Source organism: Limulus polyphemus, unplaced genomic scaffold (genome assembly GCF_000517525.1).
Source record: "Limulus polyphemus unplaced genomic scaffold, Limulus_polyphemus-2.1.2 Scaffold2722, whole genome shotgun sequence".
Taxonomy (NCBI): Eukaryota; Metazoa; Arthropoda; class Merostomata; order Xiphosura; family Limulidae; genus Limulus; species Limulus polyphemus.
In genome coordinates, this window is record NW_013668332.1 from 143,924 (window position 1) to 158,566 (window position 14,643).

The 14,643-nt window shown below is 31.8% G+C and overlaps 1 protein-coding gene across 8 annotated transcripts in view; it reads left to right on the forward strand.

The window, feature by feature from the left end:
- Positions 1–14,279, forward strand: part of LOC106467734 (putative Polycomb group protein ASXL3) — an 84,391-nt gene extending 70,112 nt beyond the window's left edge. For 5 of the 8 annotated variants that reach the window (XM_022395921.1, XM_022395923.1, XM_022395922.1 and 2 more), the window contains one exon: positions 6,429–14,279. In XM_022395921.1, the coding sequence (XP_022251629.1) occupies positions 6,429–6,464 (36 nt within the window). In that variant the 3' untranslated portion in view covers positions 6,465–14,279. Of the gene's footprint in view, positions 1–824; positions 1,515–4,026 lie in introns of all 8 variants that reach the window. The other 3 variants (XR_002612464.1, XR_002612465.1, XR_002612463.1) reach the window with 3 other exon arrangements.
- The last annotated feature ends 364 nt before the right edge of the window (positions 14,280–14,643 follow it).

Consider the following 14,643-nt stretch of genomic DNA (forward strand, 5'->3'; position numbering starts at 1 on the left):
TACTTCACAATAAGACTGATAATAATCTATGTATGTTTGATATCACATCACTAGAAGACTGATAATAATCTATGTACATTTTATATAACAATAGGACTGATAACAATCTATGTACATTTTATATAACAATAGGACTGATAATAATCTGTGTATGTTTGATATTACATCACAATAGGACTGATAATAATCTATGTATGTTTGATATTACATCACTAGAAGACTGATAATAATCTATGTATGTTTGATATTACATCACTAGAAGACTGATAATAATCTATGTATGCTTGATATTACATCACTAGAAGACTGATAATAATCTATGTATGTTTAATATTACATCACAATAAGACTGATAACAATCTATGTATGTTTGATATTACATTATAATAAGACTGATAATGATCTATGTACGTTTAATATTACATCATAATAAGACTGATAACAATCTATGTATGTTTGATATTACATCACAATAAGACTGATAACAATCTATGTATGTTTGATATTACATCACAATAAGACTGATAACAATCTATGTATGTTTGATATTACATCACAATAAGACTGATAACAATCTATGTATGTTTGATATTACATCACAATAAAACTGATAATAATCTATGATTGTTTGATATTACATCACAATAAGACTGATAACAATCTATGTATGTTTGATATTACATCACAATAAGACTGATAACAATCTATGTATGTTTAATATTACATCACAATAAGACTGATAACAATCTATGTATGTTTGATATTACATCACAATAAAACTGATAATAATTTAAGTTCAATCATTCTTACATCATCCATTACAGGTTCCCAGGAAGAATAGTGTATAATAGCCAGGGGTTGCCAAATATTTGTGATATTTAGGAGCCAGGATAGTAATTTATTTGGGGTACAAAAATCCCCAACTCGACTTTGATGATTATAAGGGCCATTGAATGAGAGAGTTATGAAAAATAGCTTTAGAACTAATGGTTTTCACAGTCTATGAGCTTTAGCAAAAGATTGGCACAAATTATCAAATTATCCATCTTGACCAGATTTATCGGAAACAGCAAGCAAGACGTACTGCCAGTATTTTCAGACATTTTTTACTTGTTATGCCTTTTTTTATGGAAGTAAACAAATTGTGAGCTATTGGGAGATTTTTTTGCTTAAAGAACTCAGGAAATTTTCGACGTTAGATGATCCCTCACCTTGCTCGTTATAGTTTCCCAAAGATCTAACAGTTGTGCAATTGAAAGCTGTTCGTCAGCACTTGACAGACGTAACTGGTTCACTTCATCCAGTTTCTACTGACAAAGATCCAGCATCATCCAAACTACTACGTGTGATGAAATGTAACTGCGAATCTAATACTGATGTATGCTGTGGTTCGAGATGCACTTGCCAATGGTACGATCTCCGTTGTACAAGCATACGTGGCATCTGCAGTGGATGATCTTGTATGAAGTCTCGACTAGTTATATCAGAAGAGGAAGATTTAGTGATGTAAGTAGGTGAGACAAACTATAGTTTCTGACTTCTGCTTTATTCATAAACTGCATAATTATTTTATTAAAAACAACCAGACTGTTACTGGTGGATGGTAGAAATGTGATCTCTTAATAAAAACAATGTTACATTGAATCATGTCAATCAAAAGTATAGTTAATGCTGATTCTAACACTGTTATTTTTTGTCATATGACCAAATCTTACTGACTTATGGTTCATATAATTCCCAAGTCAAGTCGGAGGATTTTTATACTCTGAAATATTTAACCCTCCATACAACTACTTGCTGTTGATTAATTTTTTTTTCTAATTATTAGTATGTTAAAAAGATGAAAAATACAATCTTAAGCTTTTACTTCCCTAGTTACCTGGTAAAAATAAAATTTGATTATTGAAATTTGGTACTCTCTCTCTCTTTTTTTATTTTTTTATGATTGCATACCAGCCTCTGCTGGATAACTAAATGCAACAATGAATTACATTGATGAAAAGTATAATTCATGCAGATTCTAATGACTTACTACTTTGTGTCTGTGGCAAGTATTTCTGACCTGTGATGACCCTGAAATTGGCTCAGAACTTTTATATCCCAAATATCTGTCACTCTCCAATGAAAGAAAAAAACTTTTTATTTTATCACGATTATATATGATTTTTAACCTGTTCTCCAGAAAATGTGTCTTGAAGTAGATTTAATTTTCTTATGGTTTTCCTATTCAAGCTCTGTTTCTACTAGATTGTTAAGTACATTGAAAAGTAGATAAAATCACTTAATTTGTTTACTTAGGACAGTTATATACTTATACTTGCTAAAATGAATAATCTTGTTATTTAATAGAACTTAATGAAAGTCTTCTATCTCTGAGTTAAGCTATTTTAATACTGGGCTCTCTAATAAAACCAGGTGGAAGTCTGCTAGCCTTAAGATAATTTACCAGAGTTGGTTTTGTAATAAAAGTTGATGGAGGATTATATGATTATGCTGATTCTTATGAAGTTGTATGATCTGTATATTGGTTGAAGTTATTTTATAGTACCCAGTTTATAATGTCACAGAATTTAAATTGTTTTTGCCCATTTTACAAGTCCTGGGATATCTTGATTGAATGTTAGGTAGCAGGCCTCAGTCCTCAGTAATATTTAATCAGAGATACTTATTTCATTTGTACAAAAAGGTAAATCAGTATTAAATAACAAATGTTAAACTATTCTATGTAAAAAGCATAGAAAATGAGTAATTAATAGAAAAAAGCATAATAAAATGCATAATTGTATTGTTTTTTTTTCTTCTAATAATTACTAATTTTTATGCTTTTTATATGAAATAGTTTAACATTTATTATTTAATACTGATTGAGAATTTAGACTGTGCAGAATGATTGTTACAAAAAGAATTATGATCCATATGTCATACACATACAGACAAATTACATTTGTTTAGTTCTGAAAATGGTAAGGTAGTTTTGAAAACTGTTATACATTTGTTTTGGCCACATGCTGGAATGGTACAAGTTTAGATAGCCTGTAACTCAGGTGATTGCAGCCACAGGTATGGATCGAGGAATGTAAATCCTGTTGGAAGGTTATACATTTGTTTTGGCCACATGCTGGAGTGGTACAAGTTTAGATAGCCTGTAACTCAGGTGATTGTGGTAGGGTTGCCAGCCACAGGTATGGACCCATGTGGCCAAAACAAATGTATAACCTTCCAACAAGGTTTACATTCCTCTTGGAGTGGTACAAGTTTAGATAGCCTGTAACTTGGGTGATTGTGGTAGGGTTGCCAGCCACAGGTATGGATCGAGAAATGTAAACCCTGTTGGAAGGTTATATATTTGTTTTGGCATGCTGGAGTGGTACAAGTTTAGATAGCCTGTAACTCGGGTGATTGTGGTAGGGTTGCCAGCCACAGGTATGGATCGAGGAATGTAAACCGTGTTGGAAGGTTATACATTTGTTTTGTCCACATGCTGGAATGGTACAAGTTTAGATATCCTGTAACTCGGGTGATTGTGGTAGGGTTGCCAGCCACAGGTATGGATCGATGGAATGTAAACCCTGTTGGAAGGTGAGAGCACCTAAACAAGGTGTCCATTGCTATGCTTTTGTTTAAAAACATGGTTGTAAAGAATTCTAAAGGACAGTCAAGTGCACAACTATTTAACTGAACAACATAAATATTTTTATATTGTTTCTCTTATAATTAACTTCAAACTGTTATATACAATAATAATTTCATGTATGTAGTTAAATATTATATGCTTTTTTCACACTGCACCACATTGTGTTGGAAGAGATAAACATTTCCAAACACAAAATAACTTTACCAGAATTGGAAAAGGACGGTTGGTACTTTATTGTCTTTTCATGACACTTGATAGGTTTTTTTATATAAATCAGCATTTTGTAAATGAAATTACTGATATTTTATTTGTAATTTATTTTCCACTAACTTATCTTTTGAGTTTTAACCAGTGTGTAAAACAATTTGTATATATTATTTTTATATTTATAGAGGATGAAGAGTTCCAATAGGAATATTTGATTATTACTCCATCAGAAGAAGATAATGAGGTTTTCTACGAAGGTGTGCTAAATGAAGAGGGGTTTGAATTGTGCTTTACAGAAAGCGGCATCAATCAACTTGCTAACTTGCCTACTTTGTGTCAACTCATTGGTGTTGCAGGAAGCATCAGGAAAGTAAATAATGTAGATCACCTTAACAAGAATAAAACTAAAGAGAGGGGCTTTCCTTGTATTGTAGTGACATGAAACTGGGAGGATGGTACCCACAAATTCTCCACATGTGTTAAAGCTGTAAGACCTTTTACAGCACCCCCTGATTATGGTGGAAAGTCAAAGAAACTGTTTACTGAAAAGAGGTTCCAGTTGCAAAGGTCTTAATGAACTATCAAATGAGAAATGTAAGACAGTCATCAATGATGTTGTAAGTGCTGTTCAGTCAACTGGCAGTGTGTTGTTGCCACAAATTTCTACTCCTAAGAGTGTTGAAGAAGTGTTACCAAAACAGACATCAGATACCTCAGCCAACAAGTTCATCATTATGTTGCGTTGTATCTAGTAATGGTATCACGTCAACTTTATTGGAAGATACTAAAACACCCAACCTTGTAGGTTATTCTGCTGCTGAGGTTTCTTTGGCTTCAAATAGTGGATATGATTCAAGCATGGTGGTTAAAACAGGATATGATAGTAGTGTGATGGTTACCTCTAATTATGGTCACTCCACTGATAATGTCCTAACAGATCATTATGTCTTTGACAGCTTTTCTTATCCACATCTAGCAACTAGTTTCTCAACTATATCTGTAAGTACCGTTTTTTCAGGCAGTACGGCTTTTCCAGCTTCGGGGATGTTGGATTCAGTTTCTAGTACCATTTTCCATCCAGAGAACAGTGGCTTGATGAATACTCAAACAGTATCTTTTGTTCCAGCTCTGACACAGATGTCTATAATGTCCACTGGCATTGTAATACTTCATGTCCCACAAAAAGGGGTCACAGCAACTTCTAGTGGACAGGGAGGAAGAAATATATATGTCTTTCATTGACCCCAGCAACTACAAATACCAGCATAGCTAACAGAGGAGGAATTCCAGGTAGTGGAGCATCATCAGGTGATCTGATTGGAGGAAGAGGAAATTATGCATGCAATCTTAAAGCTGTGGTTATGTGTCAGAAATCTGGTGCCTTCTGCCATGATGACTGTATTGGAACTTCTAGGTTGTGTGTTACTTGTCTCATAAGGTAACCAAACTCAGCAGTTCCTAGTATTTGACAATCACTTTATGTTTCATGAAGTGTGTGTGTGTGTATGTTTGGCCATTATCAGTCAGTTTTCTCAAGCAATCATATGCTCCAAAGGTGTTCTTTATGATAGAAACGTCATCTGAACAGAATGAGGTGTGAGTACATATGAGTTTCAAATGTGTAAAAGCCTTTAGATTTCCAAATCAAAAGATATTGTCCAAAGTATTGTAAATTTTAATATACTCTCCACATTCACAAAAGAAACAGCATTAAAATGTACTAATGAACCATAGTTTTTTCACTTAAGAATCATTTATTCTACAAAAATGATTAGCAAAAGAAGAAAAATGAAATGTTCTGAAAAACCTAGATATTTGTGAAATTGTCAAGGTATTACAGAATTTAGTACAAGGCTCTTTATAATTGAATTGGTGGTCACCATTAAGATGACTTTTGTAGATCTGAAAGTAAAGCAATAATATCAGTTATAGATCATATTAGTACAAAGTTTTAACTATTATGTTCTAATGTTGAGTTGTCAGTTGTTTTTATTCTTAGTACTGCCGTTTTGATTTTTAACATTTAACGTGACTGTTGCAGTTATTGTGCATTCTGTAGATAGGTAGAGCCTGAAGTTTATTGGTTCTGAAAAGTTTTTTTTATTTTTCAATGTATGACAGACACTATTAATTTTCTAAGGCAAGGGAGCATTTTTATGGGATTTATGCTTTAGATGTTCTCTTCACCCCCCCCCCCCCCAAAAAAAAAGAGCCTTTACTGTTTAGCATGTTTCCTTTCACAGAACATCAAAGACTGAATAACAGTAGTTCCAGAATTGTGTTCTCCTTTGTTTGATAATTTATTCCCTGAAAATTATGAACTTTAAACAGATTTTTATTGCCTGTGTAGTTTGGTAAGGTAAAAAACCTAAATGCAACAGCTTTGCACGTTGATATTTCAAAAAATAAAAAAAAAATGTTTGGCTTGCATTGCAGAAAAGAAACTAGAAATATTTCTTCTTTTATTCTTGTATTTAGATTTAATCAGTATTCGATATACTATTAGTTAAATCTGAATAATTAGCTTGAATTACCAAATGTTGTCAGTTAGTTAAATCTACCTTGATTCATAACCTGTCTCTTTTAGGATGACATTAGTTCTCTTCTAGACACATGTTTCTAGCCTGTTTGCTGATATGTGTAGAAAGCTCTTAGTGTCAAGCTTTACAATATTCATGGATGAAACAGAGGATCAAAGCAGACTATTGGTACAACAAGGATACCAACAAGCCAAGATGCTGGAATTATCTACTTGAAAAGGTCACAAATTCTGTACTACAACAAAATGGCATTTTTTGATTTAAAACAGTAAATAATAAAATGTGTAAGTATCATTGCAAAAGTACAACAAGATACTGAAGATACCAACGGAACAAAAGTGGGAAGAATATCAGTTTATATAAGGAAATGATGGTTAACACAATTAGCTTTGAAGAGTGCAATTGGAAGCAAGGAATAAGGACAGGTTGTAAGATAATTACTAGAAGGAGTAGTACTTCACACAAATAAGAACATTTAGTATGAGTGTAAATAAGTAGATTGTCTTAAGTTAACTAGCTTAGGGCTATGTAATTAAAAAATGATATTAAAAGATTTAAGTAACAAAGGTGAAATTCAGAAAGTTGACTTCAGAAGATTAACTTGCAAATGTGAAGAATGTGATTGATAGATAGTAGGATTAAAAAACAAAGGTGCCAACGAGAATATCTGGTTGGTTGTTTGGGTTTATTGGTGCAAGAATAATTGTTTAACAGGATTAATGTGAAAAGTGAGAAGGTTGGATCTAGAGGATTATTGTACAGGTGTGGAAACAAATAGACAGAGATTAGCTAGTTTAAGTAGTAGCATTACTTATGAGAATGATAGCTTAAAAAGGATTATCTTGGTGGTGTGTGTCTAAAGGGAGAAATTAAAAGGTTTGATATAGAGGATTATCATACAGGTGTGGAAACAAGTAGACAGAGATTAGCTAGTTTAAGTAGTAGCATTACTTATGAGAATGATAGCTTAAAAAGGATTATCTTGGTGGTGTGTGTGTAAAGGGAGAAATTAGAAAGTTGGATCTAGAGGATTATCATACACGTGTGTAACTAAATAATAGAGGATTTAGAAGGTTGGATTAAGAGAATGATCTCACAAGTATGTATACTATAAACTAAGAGGATAGAGATAGAGTAGAAAGGATAAGTATCTATATTACAAGCTAGAAAGATGGCCATAAAGGATTAGCTTGGAATTGTGTAACTGAGAAAAGAGAGAGAGAAAGATTAATAAGATTCTATAATATGATAAATCTTGTATGATACAAGTTTTTTAAGTTAAAGGGAAAATATTTGAAAATTGCATTGGAGTCAGTTTATTTAAGGAATATGACCTTTAGCTCCAGTTGAAGAGTTGCAAAAGTGCCATTTTTACCTTGGACGATGTCATAATAGAGAAATGTTGACATAGCAAACCTCACTTGTACTTGGAGCAATGTGGTGTGTTTTTCATGTCTTCTAAAGTATTTATTGTTCTGTAAGGGTGCTTTGAAACTCTTTGTATTCAGTTCAGTACCAAGAAATTTTATTTGGATTCTTTGCTGTATTTACTTGTGTTAAATATAGGTATAAGTAATATTGGTAAAAGAAATGTGTGTAACATTGTTGTTAAGCTTTCATTATTATTTATTTATCTATCTTAACTTGTGTATAGTGCCAAATGGGAATTGTCTTATACAATTACTAATTTCTGTGATTAATTGATGAGAATATTTTTTCCAAGTTTATTTTGAGCATTTAGAAATGGAGTAGGAAGGTTTCACCAGCTAGATGTGGGTTACAGAAGGTGTGTAATCTTAGAGACCACTGTTTATTTGGTAGAGTTTGAGTACTGTTGTTTTAGACATGGAAATCAATGACTACCACTTTGGAAGAAATTACATGTTCTCCATTTTATTGTGTATTTGCTGAGGAAATATTACCTAAGTCTATCATTGTTTCCATTTGGCTCAGTCTCTTCATTCTTTTTTGTGGCTTTACTTGTAAAGAAAATAAACAAATGTAAATATGGTTGTGGGATTTCACCCATTAGTTTAGTTAACTTTTGGGTATTACTAAACATTTAAAGATTATGGAGCTCTTATTATATTATGTATTTATAATTAATAAATGATAATATCATTTTTCAAGTCATCTGTATTTATATTTTTATATTAAAAGTCAGTATTATTAATATCTTTACGATAAAACAAATTGTGAATGTTTAGGAATTTGAAAAAATATTTAGAATCATACACTGAACTGTTTTTAAACTTTAATTTGGCTGGTTTCAAATAACATGTTCTGTAAGATAACGTTACTAAATTAAACACGGAAATAACCACATTCCGTTAGGTACAATATTATTTTCTTCCACATATACTGGGCAAAAATCATTTTTCGTATTATGTTTTGTGTTTTCATGATTTGGTTCATTGTCACATAGGATGCTATCCTTTATGCAATTGTCATTTGTAATAAATTGGACAAAAAAAAAAGAAATAAAAAGAAACTGGAATGATGTATTGAAACAAGTATGTAATGTGATGGTTCCCTGCTGTACACACAAACTTTTATATATTAGGGATTCTTTATGTAGTAAAACAAAGCTCCACAGAATTGGAATAGATTGCTTGTTTTTTGTTTTTTTACCTGTAGTTTTTATTCATTTTTTTGCATAATGAATGTAATGTTTCCAGAGTAATATCTCAAGTGAACACATTTTAAATATTAGTGATTTCTAAATCCCGGCTTCCATCATGATTATTATTATTTTTCTGTATAAAAATATATTGGTTTTAATTAATGTATATTGTAAAATAAAGGTTGAAATGATGAGGCTCACATCTGAACTATGGTTATTAACCTTGCATATTCAAAAAGATTATACTTGGCAAGAACAAAATTCTAGCATTGTTGTGTGCTTAATGTTATTTATTTTTTCTTATTTTGTGAGTTTGACTCTATTGAATATACAGAATTTGTAAGACATTTATTTAATATTTTTTTGTACTTGAATTCATAATGGAATATTTGTTATGAAAAAGTGAATTATGTTATAATTTATGTAAGAAAGCCATGGGTTATGAACGAATTCCGTCACTTTGTTAAGCTTGAAGGGAGTAGTATCGGTGTCTTTTATACATACTTGATTACCAGACTTAAGTTTGTATATTCGGTGACAAGGAACCCACTTTGAGACTAATAATGCTTGGAGACGGCTTGAATGGGTAATGAAGAAAACTTTAATATAAGTTTAACATAACAGCAAATGTACAACGGTTTCGACAAGGTTTTGTCATTGTCAATATTTGATGTTCGGTATCAGTCGAAACAAAGTATATATAAAAGTATCTATGTACCAAATCCCATGCAAACTGGTCAAAATATGGCTGAGTAATTGACCAAAAACCCCAAAATTATGCTTTCTTGTCAGCTTTGACCTCTCTAAAAAAAGACTCAAAATGGTCAAATCCAACTTTTTTATATGTCCCCCTGGAGTGCCAAGATATCACTTCTAAGTGTTGCAACAGTATCTGGTCATGTGACCTCTTTGGTCCATACTGTATATATATCTGCATCAGTGTAAACTACTTTTACCTGATGATGACAAAACCTTATCAAAACGTTGTACATCTGCTGTTATGTTAAACTTATATTAAAGTTTTTCTTCATTACCCATTCATACCATCTCCAAGCATTATAAGTTTGTAAATGTTAAATTTGGCTTGACAATACTGTGTCTCAATGCAATTTTGTTATGTGAAGTCATAGTTAAGAAAGAACAAAATAAATAGTTTCAGTAGTCTTTGTGAGGTCATTGATTTTATTACCTCACGAGTTTTTTGTGTTTAATTTTTTTACTTTTATAACTACAAAAAATCAAAGTTGCTTGTTTTTTTTTTTCAGATAATCTCAAGTTACAGTATTGTTGAGGTATTCCAATAAAAACGAATATTGCAAAGGTTGCATATGAAAAAAATGAATGCAGCTTAAATGAGCTAGGAAGAAACCAAACACTGTGAAGTTGACCTAGAATAAAACAAACCATCTGTAACACCAGACCATGTAACCAGGCAATTAATTGAAAAACTAGCCAATAGCCTCCCCATTGTCAAGTTTTTTATTCCTAACTTTTCAATTGTGACTTTGATTTTATCAAATAGTAACATAATTTAGGGCCATAATTTTTAAATTACTGTGCTATGTATAATTTTTTTATGTGCTTAGGCATTTTAAGAGATCAATATGTACTATAAAGAATTTAAAAAAAAATCGTAACAAGCATCACATTTCCAAGATAATACTGTTAATTTTTTTATGTTTGAATATTGCTTTAATTATAAATTTCCACTTGGATTGTTGGAAATATTTTATTCATTTCACAGCCTCATTTATGGTTTATTAAACATTTCCAACTTAACAACAGTTTAGTGACATATTGGGTTCACAACATAATGAACTTTATATCTGTTGTTTAAGACTCATAACATAGATAAATTAATACATAGAATTATACACAGAATTTTCTCTATGATAAAAATACTTTTATTTGCGAGCTTTCGGCCCTCTTACTGGAGCCTTTCTCTAGCAACAATAAAGCCCAATGAAGGCTCTGGTAAGAGGGCCAAGAGCTTGCAAGTAAAAGTATTTTAATGTAGAGAAAAGTCTGGTACAATCCTATACATAGAACTTTGTATTTGTTAATTTAAAAAGGTGGTTGCACAAAGATCAAAGTCTTCTTAAAATCATGTTAACCCTCAACTGGTAATGTGGGGTCAGAATGACCCACATTGAATTTTCAAGTTGGTACTCCAACTCAACTAGTGCTGCTCTCTACCTGACCTTTTCTGTACTATATCCTCAATCAGTTCTTGAGTGTTGAGCAGATCCTGTCTGCTGTTCTAGTTGTTGGTCTTACTGTGGTAATCATTTGTGGGTCATTGTGACCCCACCTTATTATGTAGACATTTTTGATGTTTATTACACATGAGTCATTTTTACCCACCCTACCACTTATTATACAAATATTTTACCCTATCAGTTGAGGGTTAAATTCACAGGAATCTCAAGTGAAAACTAGGAAACTTGAAATTAGATGTTGGTTAGTTGCAAATGAGGTGAAAATCTATTTACAAACTAACCGTATTTAAATTTTATTATTTAACTTCTGTGCCTTCTTTTAATTCTGCAGTTGAAGTTGGAATATTTACCTCATCATTTGACATTTTATTTATATGCAATACAAATGTTAATGCTTTGTAATAGTAATTGCATCCTGAATTGAAATGTGCATAAAAAAATCTGCCACAAAATCACCACACCAGATTTGTAAAGATGCCTTAGCTAACATGCTTGTAAATAAATATTTGGATTTGCAAAATATATTAACTTCTGAAAAGAAAATGCCGGGATTTATTGAAATTGTTATGTAAAGCGTTGCTATAGGTTTATTTTTTGCCATAGTTTGAACTTATGGTGTATCTCTAAATCTTGGAGCTGATTAGATTTGTTTGAATCTGTGCAATACCACTAAATATTCCTCCCCCCACTTTAAGCTTGAACCATATTATAAGAGTGACAGTTAATACTTTAGTGTGGGTGGTAGGGTGGGCTGACTGGCTGCCTTCCTCTACTCAGTAGTTCAAAATTATGGATCTCAGTAGATAGACATAGTAGCTTTATCATAAATACAAACACCTTTTTTTTCGTCCAGATTTAAAATTGATGCATAAAATATTTCTAGACAGACATGTATGTGTATTGTTGGTTGTTGTAATGAGGAAGATCTTCTAGTCAGCCATCTTTAGACAGACATGAACGTGTATGTGTATTGTTGGTTGTTATAATGAGGAAGATCTTCTAGTCAGCCATCTTTAGACAGTCATGAACATGTATGTGTATTGTTGGTTGTTATAATGAGGAAGATCTTCTAGTCAGCCATCTTTAGACAAACATGAACGTGCATGTGTATTGTTGGTTGTTGTAATGAGGAAGATCTTCTAGTCAGCCATCTTTAGACAGACATGAACGTGTATGTGTATTGTTGGTTGTTATAATGAGGAAGATCTTCTAGTCAGCCATCTTTAGACAGACATGAACATGTATGTGTATTGTTGGTTGTTATAATGAGGAAGATCTATTCAGCCATCTATAGACAGACATGAACATGTATGTGTATTGTTGGTTGTTGTAATGAGGAAGATCTTCTAGTCAGCCATCTTTAGACAGACATGAACGTGTATGTGTATTGTTGGTTGTTATAATGAGGAAGATCTTCTAGTCAGCCATCTTTCTACTTGTTCTTTTGTAACAGAAAAAAAACCTTATTGTATTTTTTTTTTTTTGTATATTAAACTATATAATTGTAGGAAAGACTTCTTAAAACATGAAACTTAGTGTTAAAAATTTAACAATTTTTGTCTGGATTATTTCTATTGAAATAGACAATTCAGGAAGACTGAAAGAATCACTGTAGATATTGGCATAACGTCAGAACTTTTCATTTTTGTATAACCAGATTATTTATTTAGTAACAATGATACCTTTTTCTCATTGAGAAAAGTTTTGACTTGGTTTTGTTTATTGATTGATATGTACCAAATCTGTATTTTGTTTTGACACTGCAGGTAAAAAGATTCCCTTTTATTGATACTGTATATTGAAAATTACAGCTGACATTACAGGATTGTTAAAAATGGATTTGCTCAAAGGCTGTTTCAAGGTTTCTTTGTTAACATGGTATGATTAAGGTAACAACTAACACACATAAATAGTTCTTAGCTTCCAGTAGATAGAGGTATTTTATTTAAAATTGATATAGTCCTGCTCAGAAATGTTGTCCATTAGACTAGAAATAATTATGTAAGTATAACAAAGTAGAAGCCTCTAGATAGATGTTAAATGTAGCTATTTTATTTAACACTGTTAACTTGAAAACAATTGGGACTGTCTCAACACAAAACATGACATTACCAATTTCTTTCCACACTGGAATGAAAGGAAACCAGGTTGTGCAAGAAAAGTATTTGTACATGAAAGAGATGGTCACCTTCAGCAGTGATAGCTGGCTTTGAAGAGAATCCTATAAATTACTGATATGTACAGCTTTTGAGTTGAATCACGTGAAAGATCTTTTTATGTTGTTGCTGGAGTTAGCGTGTTGAGCCCTCAAATATTGTGAAATATTTTTACACTCATAAAGAGTTTTTTGTATATTTATTGAAATCGTGATTTACTACTACAAGTATATCTTTGTTCACACTAACCATTTTAACTATTTGTTTTGTCTGTTTCACTGTAATTTATTTTGTGTTGATGTTGAAATGCGTGTTTTGTTCTAATTAATGCCAGATTTTCTCTTGATTGTCACAAATGACGGGAATAATATGGTTTTTTAATATATGTACAAGCGTATAAAATGTAAGCTACAATCTCTTTCTTTTTACATTAATTCTGAAATTAAATAAACTAAACCCTGGTTTGGATGAAAAATGGTGAAATAAAACTGAAACAACAAAAATCATATTAATGTACAATCGGCTAAAGATTTTTGTGTTTTTGAAGTGCCACCTACATGATGCTGTTGTGTTAGAAAAGTAATTATGAGTAGAACGGAACACCCTCTGTTAGGCTTAATATTTGTGGATTGAACTGTTATTTGTAAGCAGTAACTCCGTGTCGCAATTCGTGTGACGTATAGGTATAGATCTAAATAGAGACCCTTGTGTGATATATAGTAGGAGAAACTTCTTTTACTATCATCTGTTGTAAGTTTTGTTTTTCAGTCATTATACCAGAATGCTTCTTTTTGTACCCTAAATTTGCTGTTCACTTGTAAAAGGTACAATGTTGAATAGTGTTGTTTGTAAACATTGTGTTACAGTTTCTAATAAAAAGTGGCTTTCATATGTGGAAAATCAGTCTTATGCTTAATGTTACCAAAACATTTCAGACTATTTTAAAGTGTGCCTTAGCAACGCAGAACTAATGCATTCTTGCCAAACTTAGCTTGTATTCTTGTTAGATATAAATATGATGATCTATTAATAGAAGGCACACAAAAGTAAAGTGTTAATTGAATCAAAGATAAGGTACAAAATCTTTGACAGACTTTCTGAAACTAAACTGTTTTTTTATTAATGCATGTCTGTAAATGCCAGATTTGACAATTTTGCAAGTATGTAAAACTTCTTTGTATTGATCATGATTATTAAATATTTCTACATAATCCAGAATGGCTCGGTGGCTAGGGCATTTGACTCGCAATCTGAGGGTCGTGGA